The sequence below is a fragment of the Henckelia pumila genome, chromosome 4 (genome assembly GCF_033568475.1).
Source record: "Henckelia pumila isolate YLH828 chromosome 4, ASM3356847v2, whole genome shotgun sequence".
Classification (NCBI taxonomy): domain Eukaryota; kingdom Viridiplantae; phylum Streptophyta; class Magnoliopsida; order Lamiales; family Gesneriaceae; genus Henckelia; species Henckelia pumila.
In genome coordinates this window covers 34,452,247-34,473,435 of record NC_133123.1, presented here as the reverse complement: position 1 = coordinate 34,473,435, position 21,189 = coordinate 34,452,247, and the positions used below count along the sequence as shown (strand labels likewise).

Below are 21,189 nucleotides of genomic sequence, written 5' to 3'. Positions count from 1 at the left end.
AAACTTGTTTAAAATTATAAAATTTGAAACTTGATTTTGACTCTTCCAACACTTCGAATTGTTTTTAAAAAATGGTTTTTTTTTTTTAATTTGATACGATATTTCTTGCTTGTGTGGCTTAATGTCGCTAAGAAACTCGTGCAACCTTTTTATTTTTTTATTTTAAATAAGTACTTTTCCACATAAAATAAGCTGAACTCTACCGTGTGCACGAGTAGAAATAGAGGCAACATATAGCCTGTAGCCTGTAGGAGTAGTAAAGGAACTAATCTATCTCAAGAATGTATGTATATACAATGAAATTTGCAGAACCAAATATGGTTCTCTTTCACAGATACATGAATGCTACATTCTAGACGTACAATACTAAGAACGAATAAAATTTAACATCTGCCGAGATTCTAACAAACAAGAATGCCCAACTTGTGCATATATCATCACATGAGCTGCACTCTGGCATTAAAAATCACGCTAATCCTTCGATCCATCACTGCCCGATTGATGCGTCGCGCTTATCTCACCTATGCCATGGCGCGCCAGACGAATTTCTGGTAATCTTATCTGCTAGTTGAATTTCAAGATTTTCCTTGTTTTTCTTTTTTTCTTAGATGAAAATGAATATATAAATCAAGAATCTGGTGTCACTATGCAACTGATAGATGTATGTCATGGCTACCAAAACTTGATTGATACTATAATATCGATGATCAGACCAATCTTGATCGACTAACTAAAAGGGCTTCTGCATGTACCCAAACATTTCTTGAAACAGAGACATCTGATCATTATCCTGCATTTGGGATCCAAAAGGAACACCTAGGAAGCCATCAGTGTAGCTGAACTCATATTGGAGAGAGTTTTCCAACCGACTCCATTCAGATTCACTCCCAATCTCCTTATAATCAGACATCAACTCGGGGGAAAACCCGTGCTCTGAACTACTCGAATCAGTGTGCAACTTGGGTATCGACTCGGATGTGTCGAAATGCACATAGTCATCCATCTTCTGCAATTCAAAGGACTGCGGCGGCGGCGCCGCCTGCACAAAAGGCGCCTTTGTTACCATTCCACCATAAAGGATGGAATTCACATCTGGTTTTTGATCTTCGACATCTGAGAACTGCTCTGTCTTCTCATCCACTACGTTGTAACGCTTTCCAAGATTTCCTTTCTTGTTGTATATTCGACACAATACCCAATCATCAAGCTGCAACATATATGAAACACTACTTAATTAACCCGAATATCCAAATCTAATTTCCACCAAAATTATTCAAAAATGAACTGAAAAATTCATCTTCAGAGTGTAAGATAAGTACCCTCAAATTGCCTTTCTTGCCAGCAGACCTATCCACATTAGCTAGACGGTATTCGTGCATGATCCAATCGGTCTTGACTCCTTTTGGAGCTTTTCCGTCGTAGAACACCAGAGCCTTCTTTATTCCCAAAGTCTTCGGTTTTCCGACCGGCTTGTCAGCTCCGGTAGCCTTCCAGTAGCCGGTTCCGGCCGACCTGTTCGGTCGGGAACCGTTGGGGTACTTGCGGTCTCTTGGGGAAAAAAAGTACCACTCTTTTTCACCATACAGAGCCATACCTGTTGCCAATCAGAGAATATTTTCATGGGTCAGAATTAAATTAATTAAATATTAAAAATAAATACATAAATTCGAAGACTTTCGATGAAAAATCACACAACATGAAAGAATATCCAAAAAAGAGAATCAAACTTGGCTACAAGATACGAAAAAAAATGATGAAAATCATCCAGAAATCCTTATCCATAAATAAACCTCGAACATCCAAACTCAAAGAAAGGGAACAAAAATCGACTAATTTCAACTCATCTTTAGGGCAAAATTGAAAATCCCATCACCATAAAAACAAAAAGAAAAAAACCCATTACCTGGAAGCTGCCATGGATCAAACTTGTAGAGATCAATCTCTGCTACGATTGGAACACCAATCTGCTGGCCCGCACACTTACGGCAGAGGTAATGCACGACAAGCTCCTCGTCCGTCGGATGGAACCTGAATCCAGCTGGCAGATTCAATTGCTGCTCACTAACCTTCATTCACACCAAAATCTCACCAAGAATTTCCTCTTTTTCTTTGTTGTTGAATCCGTGTATTTGTTGGGTAGACTTTTCGCACTTGAGCTCTGAAACAAAGAAATGGAGGCTACGCGTCGTATATATACACACAAAAATATTTTTTTTGAATTATTAATTAAATAAAATATAATTGCTAATTACAATTATAAAACGTGCTTTTTTTGGGATTGGGGAGGCTAAGTCGCGTGTAGGTATATGTGGAATACGTGGGTAGCAAGGAAAACTTAATACTCGATAATATGTGTGTAATATATTAGTGGAATGTGAGTTTAAAAGATGATTTTTTTTTTCTCGTGAAAAGGTGGAGTGAGCGACTGATTTTTAATAGGTAGGAAAGATGATTATAGAATATCATATTTCGTGTTTTTTAAAATAATTTTTATAATAAACTAATCTTTTATATATTAATGAGTGTGATATATATATATATATACAAAAATGATCTCATGTATAATGTACCCTAGAGTGCAGAAAATTTGTATGGTTTTTTTAAATTTTTTTTGTACCACTAAAACCCTAGTGGTCGCTCACAAATTCTTTGCATCCTAGAGTGCAGAAAATCAAATATATATATATATATATGGGGCACTTATTGTAGACAACTACATGAACAAAAAATTTCATACTATTCTTAATTAATTATCTTAAGTATGTATGAGTTGAAATTTAACAATAAACATGAGATCCATTAAAATATTTGTTCGAGTAAATGAACACTTTTCGAGTATTTATACATGCATGATTGAACTTCACTTTACTTATGCATAAATAGTGATTCTTGAAACCAGTTTATAGATTTGTTATTCGTGTCACAAGGAAGGACACTTCATCAATGATTGCCTAGAGAGAAAAAAATTGGTATCAAGAGCCTGGATCAAATTATGACTACCACACGCTTCGATATTGAAAAATTCATGGGCAAGAATGATTTCGGATTATGGAGAATGAAGATGAGAGCATTAGTACTGGTTGAAAATGGCCTTGATGATGTCTTACTTGGTGAAGAGAACGTCTCTGATAAAATCAGAGGAGTAGACAAGAAGGACATCCTTGCGAAGGTACATAGTGCCATAATCTCGAGCCTTGGAAACAGAGTCTTGCGAAAAGTATCTAAGGAGGAATTTGCTAGACTGCTACTGCGGTTTGGTTGAAACTTGAGCACTTGTATATGAAAAAGTCTTTAGCCGACAAAATTTTTCTCAAGCAAAAGTTGTATACCTTCAAAATCTCTAATGATAGATCGATCGAAGACCAACTTCTCCAACTGATATAACCAACTAAAGGAGGAGTCGAGATAAGGAGAATCGAAGCACTTGCTGAGTACGTATATATAGATTGCATAAAACTCTTTGTATTAGTTTACCTCCTTCTAATGGTTTAGAAGTCTTCGAGTGATCTATGTGTTTGTGTTTGGATCGATCTTTATGATTGCGATCTTGATCTGGCATATTCAATTCTCGGGTGTAAAGAGATAAGTCAATTCATTGTAAACTAATGACACGCTTTGTGATCGATGATAGTGAATGAGTTTTGGGCCTCAAAGTGGATGTAGGATGATTATATCCGAACCACTATAAATCTTTGTGTCATTGTTATTGTTTATCATGATATGCTCGTTGATTATCTTGTTTTGAGTTTGTGTTCTTGATCAATTCCGAGAATCCGTTTTTTCACTTTTTTATATCGATTACTGGTTGTGTTCGGAAGAGAAAAAATCATCGTGCATGCATTTCTGGGATTAATCACTACATTTTACAAAAAAAAAATAGATATGATACTATGATGTAATTTAATTTTAAACAATTAATATAATTTATAGTTCAAACACCAAATATGTTTCGATTATTCTGCTGATTTGAACAATTATTTCAACCAAACATAATGCAACACTAAATGGTGTATAAGGTAGTGTTTGGCCGTTTGTAACCTTTAAATATAATAAGAAAATTTCTATAATAATTTATTTTTAAAGATTACAAATACTATCTAAATATGATCAATTTTTATGTGTACATATAGTATGAGTGACAATATGATTTTGTTGTTTTAATATAATATATATTTATTTATGGGTTGAACGGGACTTTTGTTGGTGGTGGAAAACCCACTGACCAATACAAAGTTGCCACATAAAGGGAAAAAGCTTGCCCACACGTGTGGCATAGACGTCACTGCTTGCGTCACTGACTTCGTCACTTGAGGTTAATGAAAAGTCATCTTTTGAACGAAATAAATTTTCGTGGTCAACAGTATGACTCTTGGGGATCTGATGTAGGCGTTCGTGCGTCTCTACAAGAAAAATAATCGTTGAACGAATAACGATGGCTAAATTGTTCGAGAAAAATTATGAGTGCATATATATTAAAATTTGAAAAAATTATAATTTCAGTTTAGTATCATCGAATATTTATGAATTTGGTCATCATGTTATTTTTTAAAAATTTTCTTTAATTTTCAAAGTTTATGTAGCGTGTAGTTTATATCGACATTCTCAATTAAAAAATGATTAAAATTATCAAAATTGAATGACACGGACTAAGATCAAGTTTTACAATATTAGAAAATTAAATTGAAATAAGGAAAATATAATGACGGAGATTGCAATTTATCCTAAATTATTTTGTGTTAAATAATTTTTTAATATAAAAAATTATGGATTTTTTTTTCATAAATACAAATTATGCATGTGTAACTATTTTGAAAAGGCGATTTTAAAATAGTAATTGTTTGTCAAATATTCACTACTCCATTTATTCATGATAAAATGTCACACTTAATAAGTTGATCTAACGGGTTTAGTTCAACCACCTTTTAGAAGTATCATTTCACAATTATTAAGTATTTGCTTTATATATATATAAAAAAAATTCGATCAGACGATTTCATTAGTTAATTTTGTGACCGTCTTACCAGTGATATACTCATGATTTGTTTAAAATATTTTTAAAATATTAAATTATAGATCATATAATAAAACTTTGTAAATATTAAATTATCAAATTAAACGTTTTCTTTTCATTGTGCTGATTGATGAAGTGGTTCTTATTCTACAACTACAACTTCGCCCCATTTTGAGTTGGACTCGTATATTTCATAAATACTACTAGTGAACGCAACACACGTTTTGTATATGCAATATAATATATATTAGCGATCATGACACATGATTTTCACGTGTTTGATAATTTGATATATAAATTAGAGAGAAGTTGTAAAAAAAAATTTGTAAATTGATAAATGATGAAATTTGAAAAAAGAGATAAAGATAAAATGAGATTATAAGGTTGTTAGAGAAAAACGATGATAATTAAGTCATTTAAGATCTAACATAAAATAGATGTATTTTAAATTTATGGATAAAATAAAAAAAAATTTTGGTGTGATTTGACACACCAAAATCGGTTAATCTAAGAGGTTAAACTATTATAATATATTATAGTATAGATAATATAATACTAGGAATAATGCACATGTAGTCATGTAATGTGTGTGTAGTGCGATCTGTTTGAAATATGTTTTTTTTTTAAATTTATTTTTTAGTGAATTCTTTATGCAATTTTATATCAAAATCAAATAAGAATTTATTGAAATTTTTGATATTTATATCATTAAGATAAGATATTAACATGATTGAATGTTTTTTTTTTAAAAAAAGAAATGTGAATAGTGGGTAGTAAGAAGTTAGAAATGTATTATATAGTTGAAATGTGAAAAAACTCCACCAAATAATGGTTTTTATTATTTCACCTTCCTTTCTATTCTATAAAATAAGTTGTTACTCCCTATTTAATACATATAAGAAATAGGCATGCGGGTTGGGTCGATGTTGACTTCAAAGTATTATTTTAAAGCCAAAATCAACGGTTTAGATCAATTTTATAGATCAAATTATTTGAATTGCAACGAAATCCGAATCATTGATACCCTACCCAAGCACTACCTGGGTGGAGTAGCATCGACCGACTCTAGTCGACACCACTGTTTTTTTTGGCAAATTCTGTTATATAGCAGGAGCTATTTTTTTATATCGAAGATTTTTCTCTAGAGGCAGCATATAATTTTTCGATGAATGGATCGATGGGCACGTGTAAAGGCGATTTGCGGTCAAAGATATTAATTATCAACATGTATAAAATATTTTATGTGATTGTGTCGCAAAGTGAAGATTACGTGGCAAGAATGCATGACGTGCTCCATGACATCAACATAGAAAAGGACGCATCTTTGTTCAAACCTTGGAAGCTGCCTAGGTTTCTTCATTGAAACACCACCAATTTTCGTCGTTTGAATGCAACTATCTTTATCCAAATCTTTTTTTTTTAATTTTTTGGGGCTCATAATTATTATAGACAACTAACTAATTAGTACTATTTGGATCCCATTGACTAAATCAAATATTTTCCCCTTTTTCACAAATTTATACTACTTAAAAAAGGTCGAATCTTTGTCGCCTCAATAAATTTTTTTCTAAATTGCACGCATTTCTTCCTAACGAAAAATTATCGTATATACACTAATTATCTAATTAAATATATTAATAAAAAATTTTATAAAAAATACACATTAAATTAAATAATGTAAATAAGTGAAACCGAAACCACAAGAAATATGAAAAAAAATACACAAAAAATATTGCGAGACGATCTCATAAGTCAATTTTGTGAGACATATATCATATTTGAATCGTTTATAAAAAGTTATTATTTTTTACACTAAAATTATTATTATTTATTGTAAATATGAACAACATTAACCTCTTTCATGAGACCACTTAACAATATAGCGACTCGAAAAAATAAGGGAGGATGAACCTACATAAAAGTAGTCGATTTCAAATGGTTGAAAAAGGGGTCCAAATTGTAAAGACATGGCAGCTAGCTCCATCAGTGGGAGGTTCCTGGAATGTGAGTTATATTAATGACGATAAGTGATAGCTATGTATCAAATTAATTAATTTCAAGTGCTAATTTAGAAATGAAATATATATGATACAAGTAATTCATGTCGAACATTTTTGTAGCATCAAGGGATTTTATATGGATTCTTTTCTTTATCATGGCCTAGCCACCGCGTAAAAGATTTGTATTCTGACGTCGTTTTGTTTGAGTCCAACTTTAAAAATTGAGATTAATATTCGTTTTTCAAAGCTAAACTTGTGAAGTATAGAATAAAATATAAAATATAATAATATCTAGTATTCAAATAATTTGTAATAGAATCAATCGTAAATCTAAATCTTAAATATTCTAAACAACTATATAAATAATTTATCTTTCCGTTTTGACTGTATAAAAAATTAGGTTGATGTGTAGGATAAGTTTCTCAACTCTATATTTTTATCGATTATTAATATTACATCAATCCATTTAAATTTTATTGCAACAAATTAAAGTTGATTTCGACTCGAGGAAACTAATTTTTTGACTTGTGAGTTTTCAGGCATTGATCTGGTAGGTGAACCAATATTTTGACCTAGATATGCTCTGCTGCGAGAATAAGATTTAAGAAAAACAAAGGAGGAATGAGTTGATTAACCTGATAAGCTCTTGATAAATGGTTAAAAGTTTCATTTTCATATCAAAAACTTTATTGGATGAATCTGTCGTACAAGATTTGCTAAATGCGATTTATCTACGTACTCAGTGTAGTTTGCTTAATGCGATTTATCCGTTTAGCATAGTTTACGAAAGTTTATCCGAGAATAACGACCGTGAATTTCTACATCATTAAAAAGAAAAAAAAGAAGAATATTGAGCTTTTGGCATAGTTAAATGTAACATAAAGAATTTGAACATTATACATCACAATGATTCAAAAGTAATCTCGCAATCTGGTTGCACTTTGTTTCTGCCTAATTGCATCCGAAACTGATGTTGATATCGGAAATGTAGAAGCAGATTCAAGCATGCACTGCAGCGGGAACGTCTCCACCACCTCCACGTCCCACAACACCTTATCGTATGTCTTCTGTCGATGGGGGATGTCGTGTGTCACCGAGTTCCTCCACGGTGGAAGGCCGCCGTTGGGCCGCAGAAATTCGCCGGAGAACGACCTCAGTCTCACCTATATTCGTCATTATAAAAAAAATAAAAAATCAGTGTATGCCTCTACTTCGATCCACCGTGTATTTTTAGTTTCTTTAACTTATTCCTCGTGCTCTTGACACATAGAAGGATGTTCTAAAAAATCTAAAAAAATATATAGTTTTGTAAGTTGACCTGTATACACTTTTGGTTTGACCATAATGCTATAAATTTGTATTTTTGTACGTAAATTTATATCATTCAATCTCAGTCGGACATATCAACAATATCTGATGGCAGATCAATATTCCGATGAAATAAAATTGGACACTCACCTGCATTCCATCCCTCAAGGGTTGCCATTCCGTGGCATCTCTATCACATTGGCAAGGCAGCGTCTGGACAACCTTTTTTCCTGTCACCCCCGGAAGAAATGGTTCACTTTTGGCTGTCAAGTATGTCCCATAACAACTTTTCAACCTTATATAATCTTTCCCTCTAACGAATTCGACGGTCCAGATCGTGTTCTTGGACGAGCCTTCGCGTTCCAGCGCGATGGATTCGCGATCTTCAACGGCTACAAGAAACTTGTCTCTGTGGCTACAAAGCCGGATCGATTTCGCCTTCAAGAAAAGTTCCATTATATTTCTCTTGTTTTCTAAATCCACGAAATGATTACTGGAAACATGCAGGTTGGTTCAAAATCCCCTGTTTCGAGAAAAATTAATTAAAGGGTATTTGAAATATATACAACTTGGTAATCGTTATTTGAAATTTGTTGAAATTGCCTGAAAATTAATGCAAGGGTGGGTGGTATTCAGATTTCAGGGGAGTTGAAAGAGGCCAGATTATGTGGAGGAAGGCACAAAGCCAGCATTCTTGAAAGGCAATCTTTTGATGGACATTTTTTTTTTTTTTCAGAAATAAATATCACCCAACAAAATGTGTGATGAATTTTTGTGCATTTTACATTTCTTCAGATGTAGTTACGAAACATATTTTATGTGTTCACATATATAGATACGAAAATGTGCACCTATCCATGTAAATCAATCTATTACTATATTATGTAATATATTAGACATGGTCTCTTGGTATTCTTGATCTTAAATAATAAAACAAACACATAAAAATATCAAATTAAAAAAAAAAATGATATATCATATTAAAATCAATTAGTTTTAAATCAACAACCCAAAATTACAAAACAAACTATTAAATTGCAAAAAAATAAATATTGTATTATATATTACACTACACATGCAATGCACCATGCATGTGTATTGCCGCTAGTGTATTTACATAAAGTTAAAGGGCAAAAATTTCAATGAGCCGGTTTAAATTTTTTATGCCAAAAGTATCACTTTTTTGTTGCAAATATTGGTAGGGTTAGCATATCTCATCGATAAAGATGTGTGATATCGTCTCACAAGATACTTACTCAAGTCAGAGATATTTGCAATTTCACTAGTTGAGGTTTCTTGTGAGCCGTGAGATGATCTCATTCATCTATATATGTGATGCAGGTCGATCCGAGCCATATTTACAATTAAAAGTAAAATTTTTGATAAAAAATAATATTTTTTTTGAGATTGAATATATATAGCATCACCTCACAAAATTAACTTGTTATACTGCCTCATATGAGTTTGCGTTAAAATATATATATATATATTTGAGTAAGATGAGGAATAATATTAAATATTGAATAATATTTTTGGTTTAATTGATTAAATTTGACATAGTAAGAAACTAAAATTTTATCAATAATTAACTACTTTAAATAAAATATAAAGAATAATATGGTAAATTTTTATACAATGATTTGATGATTTCTATGAGATAATTTATTAATACATTGGATTGAATTAAATTGCAATCAGATTAAACGATATCAACCCATTAACCAAACGTTTTCGATCGGATTAGGCGTTGTTTGCACTATATACGAATGAATTTGTAATTAAAAAATACGTATGTATAAATAACGAACTATTGAATTTATTAGGCATACAAAGGTTGAAACGATCCAATTAATCTCTTGATCATTAAGCTAATAATGTAAAGAAAGAGCAAGTTAAAAAATTACTGTATAGTATTAATTTAACTGGAAAGCAAAAAAATCTAACAACAATTAATCGTATAACGAACTATTTAATTTATTAGGCATACAAAGGTTGAAACGATCCAATTAATCTTGATCATTAAGCTAATAATGTAAAGAAAGAGCAAGTGAAAAATTATATAGTATATGAGTTCAAAAAAATTATATAGTATTAATTTAACTGGAAAGCAAAATCTAAACATCATAAATCCTATGCAAAAAAAAAAATAAAATCTAAACATAAATATTCCTAAGATGAAGTAAATAAAATCAAACTTGTTCTAATTCTGGGGTAACACTATCCGCGGTGAAGAAGCTACGCCAGAACCAATGTTTGTTCCAAACTCTGTCATTCATCTCATCAATGGGGATTCCTTTGGTTTCGGGCAAGAAGAATTTGGCAAAACATCCCATGACGAAGATCCAGGCAGCGAAGAAGAAGAAGATACCCGACCTCATATGGCAAAGCATGGTCAAGAAAGCTTGAGCAATTATGAAGGTGCAGATCATGTTGGTGCTGACCGCGAAGAAGAAGCCGGCAGTGCGTGTCTCCAGTGGGAATATCTCACTCGGGATCAACCAGCCGAGGGGACCCCATGACCAGGCGAAACCCATCACAAATACACAGATGAACACAATCACTACGGCCGAGAATGGTTTGGATATGGCATTTGTTGAGCCCAATTGGCTGTAAAGAATCGCTCCCGTCACAACCTGAGAAATAAGCATTTGGACTGCAGCCTCTTTGAGTAGAAACCTTCTTCCGAACCGATCGACACCAAATATTGCAACCAAAGTGGACAAAGAATTGACAAAACCAGTAACCATAGCTGACAGCAACGAAGCATTTGACCCCAGCCCCATTGTTTGAAACAACACGGGTGCATAAAACATTATCACATTGATCCCCGTAAATTGCTGGAACACTTGCAGTATGGTTCCACAGAAAAGTGGAGGAATACTGGATCTTTTCATCAAGTTTTTAAATGGGTTCCCCGCCTTTTTCGCAGCCTCTGTGGCACCAATGATTGCGTTATACTCTGCTTCAACGTCTTCCACGCCTCGGATCTTCTTGAGTACCCTTAGACCATCCTCTGTTTTGCCACGCTCGATCAGGCTAGTCGGCGTCTCGACGATGGCAAGAGATCCTAAGCCCAGGAGAATGGCCGGGAATGCAGCTACACCCAGTGATATCCTCCACCCATAAGTCTCAATTTTGGATGCCCCATAGTTTACTACATTTGCTATCAAAATGCCTAATGTGATTAGCATTTGGAAGCATATGTTTAGGCCTCCTCTGTATTTTGCTGGTGCAATTTCTGATATAAACAGTGGCACGGCCTGATTTCCAAAGCCAACTCCGGCACCTAGACAAACGCGGCCGATGATGAGCATAAGGAGATTGACGGCGGCGGCATTGAGGATGACTCCGACCAAAAAGAAGGCGGCGGCCAACTGCATGGTGCGCTTCCGGCCGAACTTTTTGCAGCAAAGGGACGCGATGAAGCTGCAAACCACCGCTGCTATGTAGAGCGACGATGTGAAGAGTTGGAGCATCTGATTGTCATATTTGCAGTAGTTATCTTCCTTTGCGCTGTGCTTCTTTTCGTAAACCTTGGGGAAGAATTTCAGCAAGAAACTATCCATGGACGTTACTCCTCCTGCATCACGTACAATTTCACGTCACTCTAATTTCTTTATGAAATACATATTATTTTCAAGAATATAATATATAAAGATTGCAGTACTATATATTTTGAACAACATGCAATATCAGAACAAGAAAAGGAATATTGTAAACATATATATATATATATCGATCATATGTTTTCTTCATCAAGTTGGAATATTATTCATGAACAAGAATTAATTATGTACATGCGATATATATTTGTGATCTCTTGATTTCATGATTTCTTGAAACAAATAACAATTTTTCATTAAAATCGTGATTCTACCTGATATGCCGATATCATAGCCAAACATGAGACCTCCGCAGGCTGCTATGATGGAACAAATTACGACTTGCATAGTCAACTTCGCCGGTAAGGAGTCGCCGCCCATCTCGTTCGCGAAAACGGGTGGTGCCATCGAGATCGTAGGAAAAATTTTAAGGATTCAGTCGGGGAAGAGGAGAAGATAGATGTTCAATCAAGGCTGCGATATATGTTTAGAACAAATTAGCATGAGATATATGAGTATATATAACATGCAATCATGTAGAATCCTATTAGGATTTTATTTCTTCAAATTAGTTGTAGTAGTGGTACAACTCTATTACATCACTTATCCTATTGTTGATAATCTTCTAATTCTACGAGGATATTTAATCAAGTTATATCAATATTCTATTTAATAAAAATGAAATAAGGGGAAAAATACTATATATATTATTTATTAATATATATTCATGTCGGCTCAATAATTAATATTAACTAGTTTTTCTATTTTAAGAATTGCTTCTTCTTTTTTTTTTTGAAATTTAATCATTATTAATGTAATTACTAATTAGATAGAGTAGAATATGGATGAAAAAAATATGCAATATCGAATTAAAACAAAGCATCATGGTTTATATTACGAAGAGATATAAAGAGATATATAATTCATAAACATTAGATTACATGAGATTCTTCTGACATGATCACGATGATTCCGAGTAATTTACTTTTATAGGATTTTGTTTTAGTTTATTTTTTAAATATTTATTTTTCACTTTATTAACAATAACTATTAATAAATAGTATCTCTTCGTAGCGTATATATTTTTTTAAAAATCCGAGAGATTTTTCAAAATTTGAAACCTTAAAATATTATATTAATTTTTTATGTTATCAATTATATGATTATTGAACATAAAAATTCAAAATATAGATAAAAATATGGAAAGATTTTGTTAGAATATTGTGATAGATTAAGATAAGATACAAATTTAATAAATTAGGTTTATTGAAATTTTGTATTAACTAAAAATAAAATATCCACTAATTTGAGAAAAATATATTTAGGATTTTAAAAAAATGTAGAGCATCACACCAAAATTAGATGTTCTAAATCTCCCAAAAATAGATAATTAGAGATGGTTGTGTACGATATATATTGAAATTTTTTTCTAGTTATGTGCGATATGTATCGAAAAATTTCACTCATACAGTATGTTATATCGAAACTTTTGGTATTAAAAAAATTATGTCAATGTTGTTAATACAATATATCTCTTAAAATTGGGCATTTCATTACATAATATTTTTGAATTTATAAATAGGGAAAACTATAATTTTGGTCTTGTATGTTTGTCACTTTGCGATTTTGGTCATCTATATTTTCATATTTCAGTTTCAGTCCTGTATGTTCCGATTTTTGGTAATTTCGGTCTTTATTCTTCGAAAATTCTGACGTGCACTGTACACGTCAGCTCCACATCAGCACTGCATTGGTGCCACATAAAAAAGGACTAAAATTTCAATAAAAATAAAATTAGCAGACTAAAACTGAAATATGAAAATATAAAAGACCGAAATCGCAAAGTCATAAACATACAGGATCAAAAAAATCAATTTTTCCTTATAAATATTGTTTCGTGAATTCCAAAAAAAAATTCAAAATTTCGGTTTCAATATATTTCTCTACGACAACTTCGTTTTACTGAAAATTACAATTTTAATATTTTTCCGAGAGGACACAGACCATTTGTCAAATTCCAAACTTCAATTCTTGTAGCTCAAATTAATAGACAATATTTTTAATTTTATCTATTTTATTAAGTTTTTATACGAGTTGGGATATTATTATTATTATTTTTAAATAAGGTTTTATGAGTTGGGAGAGAAGATTTATTACCATGAAGTCTCACCACATTACTCGTTCGAAACAGGTTAGTCTATGCTACATCGAAAGTATTTCTCCTCCTAAAAAATCAAATTGAAATTTAAAATTAGTTGTATTAGGTCTAAATGTCTAATGATAACCCATAAGGGATACATTGACATGTTTGCCCGTGAAAAAAAGATAAGAAAGATAAATTATAATATATTATATTATTATTATTAAAAAGGAACCTCACGATAACTACCAAGATTGCCAAAACTAGCCTCCCACACTTTCCATCTAGTGTGTTTAGCTTGTGTTTCTCACACAAATACGCGAGATCTCCACTCTCGATCACCAAGTACATTCGATCATTAAACAAGATTTCTTTATTTATTTATTTATTTTTGACTAGCGAACGAGTCAGCGGATACACCGTCGAGAATGTAGACAGTCTCTATCGAGATATCCGCGACCTCGTGACATACAAAAAAGTTGCACCAGCTTGGCTCGCCTGCTTTTTTGAGATTGCATTGGCTAGTTTCATGTCCTAATTCTTTTCACGTCCTTTTCGGGGACATTTACGTCGTTTCCGTTGCCTCCAACCTGTTTCAAGAAAGCTAATAACATAACTTACAGCTAAAAGTATACAGTGTTGCTGATATAGAGGGGAAATGCAAAGAATAATAGCTCACATTCTCATTGGGGACAACTGCATATCTCTCAGTAGGGGAGATCCAAGTTTTTTCTGATTGATGATAAAGGCTTTAGTCACGACGAGATCGCGTTTACATGACAACTGAAACAACTGTAAAGGAAAGAAGTAGGAGAAACGCGAGGTTAATATATACGGCACGCAGTACCTGATGATACGTCGGGTTTTGAGGCTTCTATGTGCTTCCCACTTGTTCCGTCCACGCTTAATGCCTCTATAATCTTTGGGAGGTTCCTGCAGATTTGATATTAATGCAGCGAAATCATCAGAATGCACTCATCATCTATATATAATATGAGAAGCACGAATGCGTGATAGAAGTATTGCATGAAGCTTGGATGAATAGCACAAGATGCTAATTCCCGAACCTTGTACCATGAGACTCGGATATGAGGATGACGTATTTTTACCTGTCGACAGATTCACCGTGGCCGAGCTGACCGTTTGTTCCCCTTCCCCAGGAGAACACGTTTTGGCCTTCGGTAACAGCAAGTGTATGCCTCCAACCACACGAGATATTTACTACTTTCTGTCAGCACAAAACAAACAAGAGTTTAATCAGAAATATATTGTCAAGTTCCCATTTTAGGTATCTCAAACGCAAATGAACCTAGCTATGAGACAAAAGGTGTGTCTTTGAAAGTAAAGTAACCGAGTTCGAGAAGAAAGATAAACCTGATCAAGCGGAAATTTGACTTGTGCAGGCGAGCAGTGATCTACATTGTCGCCAACTCCGACTTGACCGAACTGTGTGTCAAAAGGTTGACATTTAGAATCAACTCATAGAGATCCCAAGAGTAGTTTAGAATCATATGATCATATGAGACGTACAAAATAAAATTCTATGTATCATAATATTCAGGCCATAGTAGGGAAAAAGAATAGACACTGAACCTTATTCCAGCCCCAACCATATAGTTTTCCATCTGTCGTCACCGCCATTGTATGTCTCCAGCCCCCTGAAATCTGAGAAAATAGTTCCCTTCATGAAAATCCGTAAGAGTAACATATTTATTACTAGGTATTTTTTCGCAGTTGATCGTTACGTATGCTATATACTAGAATAAGAGAAAACATGAGATTGGTGTCTCATCTGCTGAACTTAACCAGAAACTGGGAAGAGTCTTTTAAATTTAACTTGTCCCATGAAGAGAAATTACTTGAGAAATACAGCTCCCACTCAAGGACTCCAGCTTATGAGGGACAAGGTGATCTTCAAAGTCCCCATGTCCTAGTTGGCCGTATTTGCTCCATCCGTAAGTATACAATCCACCCGATGATGAGACAGATATTGTGTGTCGCCATCCACACGCCACCAGAACCATCTTTTCTCCCTGCAACAAGACGTCACCGCGATATTTAGGAAACACAGAAACAAGAACAAGTAAACACAGTGTTATTTCCAAGATTAGATAAAAGTACCTCAACGCTTGAAACTTTCCCTGGTACTAAACGGTCATCTCTATCACCTAAACCTAAATTACCATATCGACCCCAGCCCCAGCCATAGAGCTCGCCGTCTTCTGTTACAGCAGCCGTGTGTTCTGCTCCAGCAGCAACCATTTTTACTGGTATTCCCTACAAACAGCAAAAAAAAAAAAGGCGATAAATAATGTTTCTTTTGACATAATTTGTTTTCTAAGAATGCCAAGGAAAGAGGGAAGGATATGAGAGTTTTTAGGAAGAAGCACAGTATCTTATGTTCTGATCGATAAGAAAGAAAGGAGGACTAGAAGTTTCTGATGATAGATTAACGAAGAATACCTCGAAAGCTTCGATCCTTTTGGGCAAAAGGGAGTCCTCTGTCGTCCCAAGACCTAGTTGGCCGTTTTGATTCCGTCCCCAACTGCAGTTGAATACATAACATAAGCAAGATCAGAGTGCAAAAACATAACACGAAAGCCTTGATACGAAGAATGAAATAGTAAGGATTCTCGAGCTAGAGTTAAAGGTAGCATCAACTAACTCATCATACACAATAAACCATCCCGCAGCTCAACAAATTATAAAGAAGACGACGTTTAAAAGATCCTCAGCTGTTTTTGAATGAAACATCAAACAAGGGAAAGGGAACAAGGAACCAACCTCCGGACCTCGCCTTCCATCGTCACTGCCAAACAATGGCTATCTCCACAAGCAATTTGCTTTATCTTCAAACCATGTAATGCTTTGATTGGTTGAGGAGAAAACAAGTCACTCGAATCTCCGTGGCCTAACCTCCCGAAATCACCCCTGAAACATCTTGAATAAATGAGCAAATTGTAATGCAATAAAATGAAATAATTTGAACATTCACCCAACAAAGACTCAATCCAACAAAGAAAAACAGAATCAATACAGAATAAAATACAATGTTTCAGCATCGAGAGTTCTATATAAATAAATTTACGAAACCAGAAGCGTTACCATCCCCAGCTGAACACTTGCAAAAGTGAATCAGAGTAAGCAGTTGTGTGGTCAGCTCCACAAGTAACAGACACTATTTCCTGCCCATCCAATGCACTCACTTGAGTCGGAGAAAACCGATCTTCAGCATCTCCAAGTCCTAACTGCCCATCTTCTCCCCTTCCCCACGAGCAAACAACGTTACCGGCTGCATTGAGCCACGCGTGATCCTCATCAAACTTACCATTCCAATCATTAAATGGAACTACAATGCAGTCAATCTAAAAGCATAATTAACCTAATGCCAAGCATCTGTACTCATCATCCAAGTCTTATGTTTGTCACAAGCTTAAAGTACAACTACAAGTTTTATACATATCAATGTGTTCCATGAAGCAAGAAGAAGAGTCAGTTGCTCCAACAACTCGAGCTTCATTTATCAAAACAAAGATTCCTCAGCAAAACCAAGCTATTAATTTTGGATGATATTTCCCGATTATATTTTTATTTTAACGTGTGACAAATATGAATATGACATTATTTTTTTCATCAAGCTAACATGGAAATCCATTAGAGAATAAATCAATCAAATTCTACTCTACTTCTTTTGGGGAAAGAGAATGATCTACTTTTGAACATAACAAACTTAAAAGTACTCCTAGGTTAATGAACAACGAGTTAGCTTGCCACTTTTCAAAAATAAAAACAAAAAATGCACAATTTTATTAAGTACAAAATCCAACTTTATAACATAGATTTTATAAAATATTATTTTTACGTTATAGCTCCTAGAAAACAGGAAAATGGATTCCTTTTACTCGGTCAAACGAGGAATAATATTATGATATTTATGTATATATTGAAACAAAACTAGACCACAATCGAGAACTCATTAATTTATGTTAAAAAAAAGTTGTGATTTATCGGTTAGTGAACATTGTATTAAAAGACAAGTTGTTATATTAATTATTAATTACTTGCACAAAACCTGTACGTTTATTAGACGGATTTCTAATCCGATCTATTTATTTATTGTGATTATAATTAATTTAAAATAAAATATTTTAACGTCACAAACTCCAAGAAATCTCAAAACTTCTCCAATTTTCCTGAAAAACATGTAACATGCACGATAGACTTCCTTTGAATTATTAAACAAATTTGTCAAAGAAGCATCCAATAGGGTGACAGAATGTGAACACAAACAGTCGTATTATTGCCCTTATTAAATTCAACAAGCAGACACAAAAACGTACGTGGATCATTATTGTCCATACAAAATTAACTACTACCAACCAACTCATCGGCCTTTTTTTTACTCATATTAATAAGAAAGGTAAAAAAACAGATGAAATCATTATTGCTGCATAAATGTATGTGTATAATGATTTTAATTATATGCAAACTTTACTCACTAAAGCATAATGAAAACTAAGTACCGATTGAATCTTGAGTTTTGAGGAATAATAAAATATAAATTCAACCCAAAAGAAACCTTTTCATCAAGATTCTCATCCAAAAGTTGTAATCTAAATCATGCTTATTTTGAATATACAAAACCAGATGAAGAATCACAAGTGGATCATAACTAGAAAGATGGACCCTCGAGTGAAAAATCACTCAAATCTTGGTTTCCCCACCTCCAACAATATTTACATCTAAAAATCAAATCTTGGCCTGTTTTTTGATTCATATTTCTTGAATTATGTACCAGAAAATCTTGATCCTTTTCCCCCCGGCCCTACAAAATCCTTTCTACTCAAGAATCAGCACGTACATACACTATAGATACAAGACTTGTAGACTCACAGAGGAGAGCAACAGAGTGAGTGGCGCCGGCGGAGATGAGAAGAACGCGGCGAATAGGCCCGGAAACAGCCTCACTCCCGCAGCTGCTGCTGCCCAACAATTTCCCTTCTTCCGACATATCTTTTTAGGAAGAAATAAATAGTGGGTTTTTGTAAAATGTGATGAAAATGGTGAATAATTAAGAGGGGTTGGGAGATGAATGGGATAACAAAAGAATGATGGGCAGAGTATTTATAGTGATGATAGGGATTGAGGGTAGAGGCAGCATCAGCATGTGCCCACTGCTGGGACTGTAACTTGGATCTTCCATCTATATATAAAAATTAATTAAGGACTCCCAATGATCCATTATTACAGTCAAAACTCGTATATCGTCAAGCCACAACTCTTAAATTATGTATTAGTAATTTTTTTTTTTAATTTAAAAAAGAGTAATTGTATTCTAACCCAAGCACGTGAATTCAGTGGTGAGTGTATTGTAATTACATATTAAAACTTGTACTGGCGATTTCTCTCTCTCAAAAAAAAAAAAAAAAAAAAAAGGCTTGTACTGGCGATATGAGACATCCAAATATTGTTTCTAAATAATATCAGCATATCATATCATACAATATGGCTTAGCCCGTCGTAGGGTGCAAACGAACCGAATCGAGCCGAATAATGGTAAAATTTTAAGGCTCGAATTCGGCTCGATAAGAGTATATTCGAGTTCGAGCTCGATTCGAAGTTCGATAATTTCAAATATTTTGGCTCGAGCTCGGCTCGAAATGAAGTTCGAGTTTCGAGTTCGTATTCGAGTTCGAGCTCGATTCGAAGTTCGATAATTTCAAATATTTTGGCTCGAGCTCGGCTCGAAATGAAGTTCGAGTTCGAGTTCGACTCGAAATATTCGAACCTATTCGTGAACTATTCGGATATAATGGTTCGAAAAGCTCGAAATGTTCGAAAAAAAGTTCGAAATGTATATATATTTATTATATAATTATATTATATTAATTAAATGTTAAGGTTTGCAAACTATTCGCGAACTATCGAACAGTATAATTTCGGCTGAGCTCGGCTCGAAAAAAAGTTCGAACATGTTCGAATTCGGCTCGAGTTCGTTAATTTCGAATACGAATCAAATATTTATCGAGCGGACTCGTAAAGCTCACGAACAGGTTCAGTTCGTTTGCACCCCTAGGGCCCCGACTACACGATAAACATTTTCATTAAAAAAACACGGAGTTTTTTTTACTGTTTTAAAAAAGCCGTCACAAATTTAAGCGGTGGTTTATAACAAACTGTCGCTGACAATTACAATGGTTTTTTTATACATCATTGTTGATATTTGAACTAAGTTTTTATAAAAATTAACGACGGTTTTGATTAAACCGTCACAAATTCTAGCCATAGTTTATTATAAAATTGTAGCTATTTGAAAGGGTTAAACGAAACCGTCTATAACTTTTGTGGTGTTTTATTAATTACTAGTCATTTTGTTGCACGCATTGCGTGCTAAATAGTCCATTTTTTTAATAAAATTATATTTCAATTAAAACTTCCAAATAAAATTATTGTATTATATATTAAATACAAAAATTGGTGAGAAAAAGAAAAAAAAAGAAAAAAAAAAGAAATCAAAGTTGAAGAAAAAAATGAGATAGTGGAAAAAAGCGGTTGTGTTTTTTTTTTTTTTTAATTTATGTATTATTTTAATGGGCACACCAAGAGACCACTAAAGAACTTTTACATAATATATAGGAATAGATGAAATATCGTTATTTGTGATGGTTTGAAGCGAATAGTCGTCTTTCGTGACAGTTTAATCAAAATGTCTCTAAGTTTTTTGACGTTTTATTATCAAGTTGTCGTTATTTGTAATTACTTGAAGCCTTTTCGAAGAAGGAAATGCGCATATCAAATGATAATTATGTCATGATATCTTACATTATCAGTGAGATAAAATATTTTTAAATATTTTACGATTATAAAGCTGATAAATAAAATAATTCAAACAATCAACACGGTGTTTGTAATATATATTAAATATGATAAAAAAATATTTATTAGCACAATCAATACTTAATTGCTCAAGTATGAGTTGATGTAAGTAACTTTTCATCCGTTGACGTTGTCTTATACAAAGGTGTGAGAATGTTGGTATGATTAAGTTGGTAACTTCAAGACATACTCATGTCAACGATGATAATTTCATCTCATTATTCTGCGAGGGTGAGATGATATTGTAGAGAA

General features: G+C 33.4%; 4 protein-coding genes across 4 annotated transcripts; all 4 read right to left on the bottom strand.

The window, feature by feature from the left end:
* Positions 1-271: 271 nt before the first annotated feature.
* On the bottom strand, positions 272-2,175 carry LOC140860007 (NAC domain-containing protein 2-like). The gene is made up of 3 exons (XM_073262730.1): positions 1,904-2,175; positions 1,320-1,594; positions 272-1,207 (listed from the first exon to the last, which is right to left on the bottom strand). Exons 1-3 carry the CDS (start codon positions 2,070-2,072, stop codon positions 731-733), a joined length of 921 nt encoding a protein of 306 aa, XP_073118831.1. The 5' UTR covers positions 2,073-2,175; the 3' UTR covers positions 272-730.
* Positions 2,176-7,922: 5,747 nt separating this feature from the next.
* On the bottom strand, positions 7,923-8,775 carry LOC140860819 (uncharacterized). The gene is made up of 2 exons (XM_073263824.1): positions 8,470-8,775; positions 7,923-8,174 (listed from the first exon to the last, which is right to left on the bottom strand). Exons 1-2 carry the CDS (start codon positions 8,773-8,775, stop codon positions 7,923-7,925), a joined length of 558 nt encoding a protein of 185 aa, XP_073119925.1.
* A 1,733-nt stretch (positions 8,776-10,508) lies between these two features.
* LOC140860818 (sugar transport protein 8-like) lies at positions 10,509-12,282 on the bottom strand. Its single transcript, XM_073263823.1, has 2 exons — positions 12,197-12,282; positions 10,509-11,899 (listed from the first exon to the last, which is right to left on the bottom strand). Exons 1-2 carry the CDS (start codon positions 12,267-12,269, stop codon positions 10,509-10,511), a joined length of 1,464 nt encoding a protein of 487 aa, XP_073119924.1. The 5' UTR covers positions 12,270-12,282.
* Positions 12,283-14,251: 1,969 nt separating this feature from the next.
* On the bottom strand, positions 14,252-19,243 carry LOC140864143 (ultraviolet-B receptor UVR8). Its single transcript, XM_073268088.1, has 12 exons — positions 18,955-19,243; positions 17,167-17,353; positions 16,846-16,992; positions 16,525-16,606; positions 16,183-16,338; positions 15,921-16,094; positions 15,655-15,726; positions 15,436-15,507; positions 15,171-15,289; positions 14,909-14,994; positions 14,741-14,793; positions 14,252-14,651 (listed from the first exon to the last, which is right to left on the bottom strand). The coding sequence occupies exons 1-12, from the start codon at positions 19,070-19,072 to the stop codon at positions 14,589-14,591; spliced, it is 1,329 nt and encodes a 442-aa protein (XP_073124189.1). The 5' UTR covers positions 19,073-19,243; the 3' UTR covers positions 14,252-14,588.
* Positions 19,244-21,189: the final 1,946 nt, after the last annotated feature.